Source organism: Dermacentor albipictus, unplaced genomic scaffold (genome assembly GCF_038994185.2).
Source record: "Dermacentor albipictus isolate Rhodes 1998 colony unplaced genomic scaffold, USDA_Dalb.pri_finalv2 scaffold_17, whole genome shotgun sequence".
Classification (NCBI taxonomy): Eukaryota; Metazoa; Arthropoda; class Arachnida; order Ixodida; family Ixodidae; genus Dermacentor; species Dermacentor albipictus.
Window position 1 is genome coordinate 2,707,955 of NW_027225571.1, and position 12,218 is coordinate 2,720,172.

The 12,218-nt window shown below is 45.3% G+C and overlaps 1 protein-coding gene across 2 annotated transcripts in view; it reads left to right on the top strand.

Moving 5' to 3' along the window:
• The window catches only part of LOC135897833 (band 7 protein AGAP004871-like), a 291,293-nt gene that overhangs the window by 189,138 nt on the left and 89,937 nt on the right, over nt 1–12,218 (top strand). For both annotated transcript variants that reach the window (XM_065426539.1, XM_065426540.1), the window contains exon 2: nt 8,634–8,737. In XM_065426539.1, coding sequence (XP_065282611.1) covers nt 8,634–8,737 — 104 coding nt within the window. The remainder of the gene's footprint in view (nt 1–8,633; nt 8,738–12,218) is intronic.

Sequence of the window (12,218 nt, forward strand, 5' to 3'; positions counted from 1 at the left end):
CGGTCGCTTAACATGCCCTTACATGGAGTGGACTTCCGTATATAGAGCTAGTGCAAATAATGTAAAATAAACTTTTTCCTTCATTCCTACCACCAGACGTACTCATCAATGGGCTTGGTGGATTCCTGGCCCAAACGCAACCTCGAGCCGCATCAGTGCGAAGGATCTACAAATTAGGGTGTTTTACGTGCCAAAACCACTTTCTGATTATGAGGCACGCCGTAGTGGAGGACTCCGGCAATTTCGACCACCTGGGGTTCTTTAACGTGCACCTACATCTAATTACACGGGTGTTTTCGCATTTCGCCCCCATCGAAATGCGGCCGCCGTGGCCGGGATTCGATCCCGCGACCTCGTGCTCAGCATGCAGCCCAACACCATAGCCACTGAGCAACCACGGCGGGTTTGAAGGATTTGAAAGCATCGGATGAAAAAAAAAATGCTTTCTTGGGGAATCGGGATGCCAGATTATCTACCAGGGGCCCTATAACGTAAAACTATTCCAATATGTTTCTATTCCAATTTCCTGACGTCAAATTTGCGTAACCACCGACGCAAGCACAGGGCGGTCACCCATAGGGTTGTCTGAACAGACCAATCAAACGCTCTCCTCGTTCATAGGACGTCCCTTTTGTTTGCTTGAAAAACGAATAACATTGCCTACACTGAGCGGCTTGTTGTATCTAATTGGCTCACAAGAAGCGAGGAGAACGCTCAAGTGCAGAGGGATTCGATGGGGCCGAGCCACTGCACTGAAAACCGATAACCGGATGAAGAGGGTGGTGCTGGCGTCTGCGATTGGTCGGCTTTCCCTTACTTAGCTTGTGGTGGCTGGTCGAAAATCGCGGCGGCATGCAACGGAAGCTTAAGAATGACGCTAAAATTGACCCTCAGCAAAGAAGAGTTGGCAGAATGAGGTAGTAAACGTGCCGAAAGTGCTTGAAAACGTTACACGGTCATGCAAGAAGTTTTATTATAAGCAAATACACCGATGCCCTCCGGCAGGTGCGAGTAGCCAGCGTCTCAGCGATCGGCGGCAGCTATCTTTTATTCCTTTCGGAACGGGGCAGCCTGCGGCTATTCCGAAAAAAATTCAGTTTTGTTCGGCATATTAATGCATCTTTATTGCGTACACGTCACTTTGACGCGGTGAGTTCGTGCGGTTTTGTGACGTCGCGTGACAGGCAGGTGAAGTGGGTGCAGCCCGAAAACTTTTCACCAATAGCCGAGGGCTAATGGCAAAAAGGGGTCGAATCAGAAATAACTGTTTTCTTTTTTCTGTCAAATCATGCATAATCAGTGTGCACACATCATATCAGATGGGGAGGTATTGCGATTTTTGTAACGTCGCGTGACAGACAGGTGAAGTGGAGGGTGGTCGAAAAAAGTTTTTGACCAATCGCGGAGGGCTGATAGCAGAATTGGAATAGAAAAGTTTGGAATAGTTTTACGTTATAGCGCCCCAGGACTCAATCGTTGTCTTTTTAAGATTCGCGGTCACGCCTATCTTTCTATTTTCTTTCTTCTTTCGGTAAGTTCTTCAAAGTCAAGCGATTGTCCATATTTCTATTTATTTCATCTTCACTCTCCCTCGCGTTCTTGCAACCAAACTCCGGCCTCTCTTGGCGAACGTATTTGCAAAATATTGAAAAAGCAGCGCATACAACTGGCCGGTGAAATATTCAATGGGCGGCGCGCTCGGGACATCCTGGCCAGAAGTGCAGAGAGGGGAGAGATAAGGCGTTTGGGGGAAGGGGGTTTGCGTGAAATGGGGAGGACGGGCAGCACGCCTTATCGCCAGGCGCACGGCGTTCGCGGCCGTGAAGAAGAATCGCCCAGCGCGGCCGATCAATCGATCAGGCCAACTGATTTGTAGCGGCAGCCGCGTCCGTGTCACCGCGACAAGGACACGATAGGAAAGGCGACGGGCCGACGCCGCCGCCTTTCCTGCAAGTTTGCGCCGCCGAGCTGCCGCTTTCGTCAGCGGCGCGATGCCCATCTTGTCTCTAGCGCATCACCTCACTCCTCTCTCTCCGTACACTCACCCCAGCCAGCACACCCAACACTGCACCTTGGCAGGACCGTCACGTCGATGGAAACCACGGTCGGCGAGGCGAGCGCACATTCGGCTAGCGCGCTTTGAGATGAACTCGGAAAGAGACGCACGCACTAACACGCCTTCGTTGCTTTCCAAAACCTTAATCTCCCTGGCTATCGTTTTCCATCACGGTCCCGTTGTTCTCGCTATTTTTTTTCTCTCTTCAGGCACATAGAACATGAAAGGAACGAAAAAAAAAAAGGCGTACGAGTTCCCCGTTTCTCTTGCGTGGTCTCGACTGCTCAGATGACTGGAACTTGTGTCGTAAACCTCGCCGCCATTTCCTCGCAAGGTTACAGCAACAGGGGCTTCAACTTTAGGCTCTGCGCTGCTGGAACACCTTTCACTCATTCAATCTTTTCTTTGTCCCTATTTGAAATAGAACGACTGGCAACATCAAACTGATATCCCTTCGAGAATTCAGCCTTTCTCTTCCACCTTTACTTTTCTTTTCTCGGGTAATGTACATTGATAACAGAAAAGCAGCACAATAAAGTTCGCCTCAAGTAATCCTTGAGGTAGCGAAAGACGAGGGACTTCCCACTAGAGGGGACTTGTTCCCCTCTCGCTCTTTCCTCGAAACACCGTGATCGTCACAGCGGTCTCCTTAATAGCGAGCGGCGGTGGGCCACACTCGCATGCAAATCCAATTACCGGGAGACACGAGCGCGCGGAATGCACACGGACGTGCCCGCCTGTTCACCGCAACGGAGACGCGAGGGGGCCGAATAGTGCACTTTCGGAAACCAACTTTGACGGACGCGGATCCTCATTTAGCGCAGAGCCGTTTATGCCAAAACACAATAGAAAGGCGCCGGCAGGGAGCAAAGCGAATGAAGCGGTGAAGGGAACATCGCGCTCGTAGGTCGCTCGCGCTGCTGGGATGGAGCGAGAGTTAATTTCGAGGCTCGCAGGGCTGGCCGTGCGAGCAACGCATGCGTGCGGGCCCGCTACGTGGCGCGTTTTCTGCCGGCGCTGCTGCCTTAAGGCGCGCGGTCTGGGCGCGCGTCGCGGACGTTCTTTATTCCTTTTCGGGAAACTCGCGGAAAGCGAACGTCGGAGGAAGCGGCGAGAGAGCCCGTGGCTACATGGAACGAGTTCAGCTGCTGCTGGCCCTGTAATGGGCACCAATCAGTCGGTCTCGGCCGCGCTAGCATGCTGCCACTGGAGCGGTCGACGAGAGAAACGGCTATCCCTACATGGCCGCGACACTCGATGCGGGATTGGCGAATGACTGGGCCCCCTAGGAATCCCATCGCGTTTTCTTCGTTTCTTCCTTTATTTTCTTCTTTCTTTCTGCCTCCTCTTACATAGTTCCTCTCCCATCCCTTATTCCTCGTAATTTATTTATGTATCTATTTATTTACTTATTTATTTATTTAGTTATTTACTTTTGTGGCTAGCACTCGTAGGTGCGGTTTTCTTGTTGGAGGACTCGGCCAGGAAACACGCGGGAGCTACCCTTAAGCTAACGCTGCCGAGGAATGCGTGGATGGAGAGGTAGAGAAAACGTTGAGGCAACGCCGTCTGTACGGCCAGGCAGCAAGACAGAATGGGCGGGACCTGAGGCTTCTCGCAGCTCATTTCGAAGGCAGTACTGGTCGGTTCATTAGGTGGCAGCGCGAGGAGGCCCTCCAGCGTGCTGCCCACCGGTCCGGAACGCAAAGGTTGCCCCTGTCGAAGACGGCGGGCACCCCTTCCTGTCGATCCCATCGCTTTCTTTCTTTCTTTCTTTCTTTCTTTCTTTCTTTCTTTCTTTCTTTCTTTCTTTCTTTCTTTCTTTCTTTCTTTCTTTCTACCGCTTTTTTTACGCTTGTTTCCCCTACGTATACCAAACAGCGTTATCATACTAGAGCGCTATCAAACAAAGTAATAGCAACCATATTGATAACAATAAAAATCTTCTGGAATTGAAAAGGAAGCGGGGAGGGCAGTAACAAAGATCACCGGGCGGGGTCAAGACAGAGTGAAAGCCTTCTGCGTCCTCTCGCCTTCTCTGGCGGCGCGCAAACTCTTCGAGCTGCGGTCCATGAAGCCTGGCGCTTCCTGCGTAGGCAGGGAACGAAAGTGTTGGCCCCGTTTCCCGCCGGCGCTTGTTTACCGACCTGTTCCGGCTGTCCCTTTCCGCTCACCCCGCTCTGCGCTTGCAAATCTCGAGGGTGGAAGCGAGCCCAGAGACCCGAATATCGTCTACTGCTCGACTTGGCAGCGAATTAGTTTCACCAGAGTCCTTCAATGCTCTGGTTTCACCGAACGGGTCAATGCGCGCAGCGTGGAAGCGGCGGACGCGCACGCAGGGGCCACGGACGTTAAAAAAATATCTATAAAAGAACGTTTAGAGGGAGCGCTAACAATACTCTAGGTTCTATACCATATGCTGAGTGACTCCTCCTCCCCCCCCTCTTTTTTTCTGTCTCTCTCTTTCTCAAAACTTTTCTGTAACAAAGTTTACATGTGATTAGCGAAGGAGGCGGGGTTTTTTTTATCGCTTCTGCTCGGGCCTTCCCTGTCTATCAGTTGCGAAAAGAAAATGACAGAGCGATTGGCACACGCAGCGATTAATTTTCTTAAACCAGTGAAGAAATGCCAAACCCTCAAGTTACTCAGACAACTCAACAAATCACGTTAGAGGCAAAGCAACCAGGGGCCTTATGACATAAAACTATTCCAAACATTTCTATTCCAATTCTGCAGTCTGTCCTCCGCGATTGGTCAAAAACTTTTTAGACCACCCCCACTTAACCTGTCTGTCACGCGACGTCACCAAACCGCAAAAACTCATCGCGTCATATTGACGTGTACGCGTTGAAGATGCATTAATATGCTGAACAAAACTGAATTTTCTTCTGAATAACCGAAGGCTGCCCCATTGCGGACGGAATAAAAGATGGCTGCCACCAATCGCTCAGGCACTGGTTACTCGCACCTGCCTGAGAGCATGGGTTTATTGGCGTATAATAAAACATCTTGCGTGTCCTTGTAAGCTTTCCGAACGCTTTCAGCATGTTTAAGACTTTGTTCTGCAAACTCTTCTTTGACGAGGATTTGTTTTAGCGGCATTCTTAACCTTCCGTTGCATGCCACCGCGATTTTTGACCCCGCCACCAGCTAAGTAAGGAAAAGCGGAGCAATCGTAAACACCGGCACCACCCTCTTCATCCGGTTATCACTTTTCAGTGCAGTGGCTCGGCCCCATCGAACCCCTCTCCACTTGAGCGTGCTCCTCGCCTCTTGTCAGCCAATTAGATAAGACAAGCTGCTCAGTGTAGGCAATGTTATTCATTTTTGAAGCAAACAAAAGTGACCTCCTATGAACGTGGAGAGCATTTCATTGGTCGGCTCAGACAACCCTGCGGGTGACCGCCCGATGCTTGCATCGGCGGTTACGCAAATTTGACGTCAGGAGATTGGAATAAAAACATATTGGAATAGTTTTACTTTATAGCGCCCCTGTTGTACTCTCGGTCTTTGTGGGCGCTATTGCGCAAAATTTAGGACGATGTGCAGAAAGCAGACAGTGAAGCCAGAGATATTATTGGAGAAATAATCGTCACATTTTATTGAAATGTAGAAATATTAAGGAAGCGACAAACCAAAGTGAACGTAAATAGCACTTGCTGCAGGTGGACGTTAAACCTAGAACTTCCGCACTGCTCTTGCGGTGCTTTACTAATTAAGCCTCCGCGGTGGCCATCCACCCGTTCACTTTCTTGAACGTTTGTGTCTACATACAAGATTAGCCACGACAGTGTGAGCCAGCGCCGTCCACAGCCAAGGTGGCGTATGCAGAACATACTTTAGATCGCCAGTGGCATCTAGTAGGTGAGCTTGGAAGTAGGCAACCGGCCAGTAAGCCCTCGCACGCTATACCTCACAGAATCAAGGCTGCCAGTGTTGAGGCAGTCGCTATGCAGTGAGAACGAATAAAAAGCTGATCTGAGGGAGTCAATTTTTTTTTTGGTTACAAAAGTATGCACAAAACAAACAATCGACCCGGGAAATGAATTGTTAGGTTTTATTGAAGTGTACAAATAATAAGAAAGTCTGTACATTTGAATAAAAAGTATTAACTACTTTCCCCTATGCGTTCCCTCGCTTCATTGTCTGTTTTCTGCGTATCATTATAATAACTAACAAAATATCTAATCCCTGGGATCCTCTTGTTCTTCTCGTTCCCGTAAAATTCTTGCGTTTTTACGCAGTGTATCGTTTCCGAATGCAAATAAAGGAACACGCACAAAAAAGAAAGAAGAAAACGTAATAGTCCTCGATTCATTGCATGCTATCAATAGGGGCGATAGCCACGCTATGAGCCAATATAATAGACCTCATATGAGAAGCAAAATCTCTGAATTGAGTTATATTCGGCGAATATATATGCCTTCGAGGAAGAAAACGACACAATAATTCGTAGATAAGTACGAATGACACGAAGTTTTACTTATAGAATATCATAAGGAATTGATAGTCAGAAGCCGATTTTTTAAACATACTTTCGCTATACCAAAACACAGAAACAACAACTTATCTTCACTGGTGAGGCCTCTCGTTAATGCTGTGCCTCCGACCTGACTACGGCGTGGCGTTTTCGTAGGCGTGATGCTAAGTATATATTAAATTGCTCCTTTCTTATCCACGGCTTCCAGCTGAGTTTGCGTCATGCGTTTAGCTGCGGAATATTATGGTTTAATTAGGGCGCAAATGGAAAGCCTCCATAAAACTTATGATTATTAGTTCTTGCACAGAAAATAAAATAAAGAAATAAATAAAATGGGGAGGCAAATAGCCAGCTCAAAGCACGATTACTCTTTCTCGCAAATATTAAATTCGCATCATCAGCAACTACAGCCCGAACCTGAGCCCTGTTGAGCCAGGCCCAGACCTAAAGTCTGTGGGAAACCATCGTTACTTTCCCTCTGCTCCCAGCAATATGGTAGCGCAGTGACCTGTTCGTTTAAAAATATAAGTAGCAAGAACCTGCCGGCCTCCTGGTTAATATTGAGTTGACGGAATTGATCGCAAACACGCCCAACTGCAAGGAAAGCATGAAGGCGAGGCCGAACACTAGGTTAGAAGAGTTTATTGTTGGGTCAGAACGCGCAAGTATAGGTCCCCTTTGCGACGCATGCGCAGAACATCTCGATGAACGGCTCAATAAGGAGCATGCGCAAGTAAAGAAGAATAACGTAAGGTTGGTGCATTTAATGGCGCGCCACTATTTCTAGGTTCTTTCTTCATCATCGAGAAGAATCATAAAAGAACTCATCTGCTAGACTTCGTTTTGTCTGAAGTGAACCGAGACATCTCGGGCGTTCGGTTGAGGCACCTGTCTTCACGTGCTCCCTATTAAGATGTAAGCTCACAGTTTCTCTTTGCACCCGTTCAAACAACAATATACTAAGCGCTCTCTCTGAAAATAGACGTATATAAGCGAACGCTTGTCTTCGTATTCTTTGTTTGCGTGTTCAATTTTTTTCTTATCTCGGTGGACGTCATCAAAATAACGTCCAATAAATGAGGGACTGTCACAACTAACGTATACAAAAAACCGAGAGAGCCATCGTACGTCGTATATAAAGTGCTGGCCTACGTTCACTCGCACAGTAAATGACCAGTTTCTTGCTTGCCTTTTCTTTAATAGTTCAAAATCTGCGAATGATACATTGAGTAGCCTATACTGAGACTGCTTTATTGCCGCTGGTTACTAAAGGCCGATTTACGCTCGAGCCGCCCATCGCCGCAAGCCGCACCGCACGCGTGCGGTCGCGCGAAAGATTGCACGTATAAAACAGTTGTGCACAAATTTCGCTTTACAGTTTGTAAGGTATACACTGTACACACAATGTAAATGGTAATTTGTGCACAAGTGCTGGATACGTGCAATTTTTCGCGCGACCGCACGCGTGCGGTGCGGCTTGCGGCGATGGGCGGCTCGAGCGTAAATCAGCCCTAAAGAGAGCATTATGTCGATCCAGCACACAATGGCACTCAATGTTATTATGAGAGGCGTATTGCGGGTAGCTGCCTACGTAGCCAGTTTCTAGCATTTAAGACACAGTTAGAGTTCCTCGAAGAGTTACGAGGTGACGCAATGCGCTGTAAGTTCAGCTGCCGCGTGTGTGTAACGCTAACTACAGGCATCAAATTGACAAGATTACCAAAGCGGAAGAGTGTTACAATAGAATTGAAATGTGAGAACTCACAATCCAATGTGATCTGTGAGTGCGTATAAGTCCTTGCCGAACAACGAGTGGTTGCCTTGTACATATATATATATATATATATATATATATATATATATATATATATATATATATATATATATATATATAGTAAGACACGTCTTCTCTTTCTATCTTTATCTACCCATTTCACTTTGTGCTGTAAGTAATGTTCAATGTTTATTTCATTGTGATTCGATGCCAAACTTAAATTGATTAAATCCAGTATTTTAATAGTACAGATAGGAATTCTATTTTTTTTCAAGGAAAACTGACAATGCCTCTTAACTGATTGTCTTTCTTTTCTCTTGCAGCCACCGTGTCGGAAGGGCTGGACATCTGTGCCTACATACTCACAACAATCTCGATACTCATCATCATCGCCACGTTTCCTGTATCACTCATTTTTTGTATCAAGGTAAGCGAACACTTCTTGCCCGAGTTCATTCTTCACTCAGGCTGAAGCCTATCCATGATCGAATGTTCAGAATCAAGGAACAGTCGTTGCACGTGGAAGCGTACGTTTATGACTACTATTGCAAGAAGAAAAAATAATCATGCTGCTATTTACGCTCTATTCTGCACATAATCAACAAAGGATGCAAAAGTTCAGTTCCAGCACAGTTTGGTTAGAATAATTAAAGAAGAACGATGGAATTTACTTGTACTAACAGCTGTCGCTAAGAGCAGATATGACGTTTCGGGTTGTACGTGTGACTTGGTTTTGCGTCGACTTCCCTTACTAGTGAGTTATGCTCAGTATACAAATTTGCATTTTGACATCGCTCTGCTTGGTCTGCCTGCTGTCCGCGGCAGCAAAACTTCCGAGCTGCACATCATTTGAGTTGGAGTGCACGAAGTACCGATTTCAACTCACTGCTACACTATTCAGACCATGACTCCTAGACAGTCGCGTCTCTTTCTCGAAAGTTTCAAACCCTGCCAAATGAAATTTTCATTTACTCAGTGCACGTTTTGCTGTAGGCTCGTGCTTCTTTTTTCTCTCGCAGTATGAGTGCGTTGTGTTGACGTCCTGGAGACCTCAACAGGAAGTTGGCATCAGCTCACTTTCAAGCGAGAGTTTGGTTGCAGTTACGTAAAAATTGCAACGCGGTGGTTTGATCTTGCGTATACTGTCATGCATGTATACTGCCATCATAGTCGTCTCAGCTTTGTACACTAAGGCGAACTGATTCTGAAAATTACTCGCGGGTTGAAGTGAGTTCGTAGTAAATCAAAATAATCAATTCGACTGCTACAGCCACAATAGACAGTTTTAGTATAGCGTACGCTATTCCATTGCGTACGCTAAAAAATAGCGGGTCGTCACTGCGCATGCGCTGAACGCTAAACGAAATAGCGGGTATAGCGGGCGCACGCAATGCAAACGAGTTAGCGTTAGCGTTTTTGCTGGGTTTGCGGAGTTTGCGGGAAACATGGCGGCGATCCCGGCTGCCCGCTTCGAATTGAATTTGGCGTTGCTTTTGTAAAATGCACTTCGTTCGTAGCAAATGCTTAGTCTCAGGCCGCTTCGACGACAGAGTATTATGAATAACTTCGTGGTGTTTTCGAGATCGCTTCTCGTTTCGAACGAGTCAAAACCTAAAAAAAGAAACGTTTAAGATGTCAGCGCCACCTATCGCTACAGGCGCAAAATATCCGCAACGACGGAATATGGCCTCAGAGATCCAAAAATATCGTCGGCCAACTAAAATTGTAGAAAACGTGCGCCGCTTAGCGTACGGTATTTTATAGCGTATAGCGTACGCTATAGCTGCGTACGCTAAACTAAAACTGTCTAATAACACGCACTCATAGAGTAGTGACTTATCGTGGGCTGTGTTCAGTGATCTCAGAGAAACAGGGGGTGCATATACAAGGCTGTAGTCGTGGCAAGCATTTTCCGTACCTGAAATGTCGTCAGGCTACAAAATAATTTTCTTGAAACAAAGCTTTTGCTCATTTGTCTATGCAGAGTATCGTCTTTCACAAAACTTACATTTCGTTTATGATTACTAAATTCATTTTTATTTATGCGCTCGGACCACTGGTCTAATAACAAAGCTCAATAACCTCCCCGATTCAATTCAACTCTTTAACGCATAGAATGAAACCTACGTTGTTAAAACGAACATAGGTAGCTAAACTTAAATCCAAGGTCCTATATTTAAGTTTCAATCGCTCGATGCAGACACCATTTATTGACACGTAAGTTCAGACTATTGCTCGACTTTCTCCCACGTGACAGCACATGTTATGATTAATTCTGGTCCGTGAAAAAAACCATGAACAGCGTTTTCGATCAAGGTTAAACCGGAAGACACTTGGTACCTGATACATCCTCAGGGAAAAAAAAAAATAATGGCTAGGGATAAGATGAGGTGGGGCGTGAATGCTGAAAGAGCGGAAACTCAATCAGAGCTTCAATATTCGCTGAGTTATCACGTGGATGCGTTTGAAATATATGTCTATGCACTTGACGTCAATATCTACACTTCAAGAACTATAATATCAGCTACAAATACCTGTTCTTGTAGTGACGTCGTTTGCACAACGCGACTAGCAAAAAAGGGGAAGTACTTATGCTTTAATAATAATAATAATAATAATAATAATAATAATAATAATAATAATAATAATAATAATAATAATAATAATAATAATTAATCGAAGTCGAGTTTATTTACATCGCCAAAAAATCAGCGATACGGGTTGGCCCGGGCAAAAAGCGAACACATTCACTTGAGGGACGCCCGAGTCCCCCCGTACAAGGCATACAGCGAAAACGCAAAGTGTAAAAGACGTAGTAACGCTCTGGCTATTTTACAAGGGCAAAAACATCTCGTATATACATGAGAACAAAGGATAAGAACAGAAAAAACACAGCATAATAGTAAAAAAAAACTACAGAAATGCATCGCAGCAAAATAAAATTACACAGGATACATCGCAGCAAGATAAGAAAAAGAAATACATGAACGCGGCTTTCAAAAAGAAGATATTAGTGAATTAATGCACTTCTCATGTCAACTAGCGAACATGTTTCAGGAATTATACCCCTTGAGAATCATTTATTCAAAACAGTGGGCAGGCTATGTCGGAGCACCTGTTGCCCGTACATTGTACGGGAGAAGGGAATGTGCCAAATTTCTTTCTTGCGAAAGGAGTATTCTGAAAGATTTTGCCTGAGGCAGGGTAATTCAAGAAAACTAAGCTGGTTATTTTGAATACAACGCTTATATTTTAACGCGAAGTAATATTCGTACACGGTATTAATCGGTGAAATTTGGTAACGAGCAAACAGTTCCTGAGTGTGAGCAAGGTAGTCTACGTTTGCAATGTAGCATACAGCTTTCTTTTGAAGCATGTATATTTTATTAATGTTTGTTTTAGTGGTAGTACCCCACATCAAGAAACAATAATTGAGGTGGCATGCAAAAAGCGCATTGTAAATAATTAATTTTATGTGTTTGGGCAGAAAATGCCGAAATTTTCCGAGAATTCCGCTGCACTTTGCCAGTTTACTCATAATGAACTGAACTTCAGTGTCCCAGCTCATGGTCTTGCTAAAAATTACTCCTAATATCTTGACAGTGTCCACAAACTGGACACGTGAATTGCCTATGTATATATGTATATCGGGTTGAGTGTGAAACTGTCTTGTACTGAATAGAACCGCTTTAGTTGTTTATTTGTGTTTATGAGTAAAGAGTTTGCTTCAGACCATTCCTTAAGTTTATCAAGAGCATTGTTAGTAACAGAAACCAGAGATTGTATGGAACTACCTGTGAAAAATAAACTTGCATCGTCAGCATAAATTACAAATTTCGACTGGCTAACAGTCAAAACAAGGTCATTTATATATAAAATGAAAAGTAGAGGTCCTAAAATACTACTCT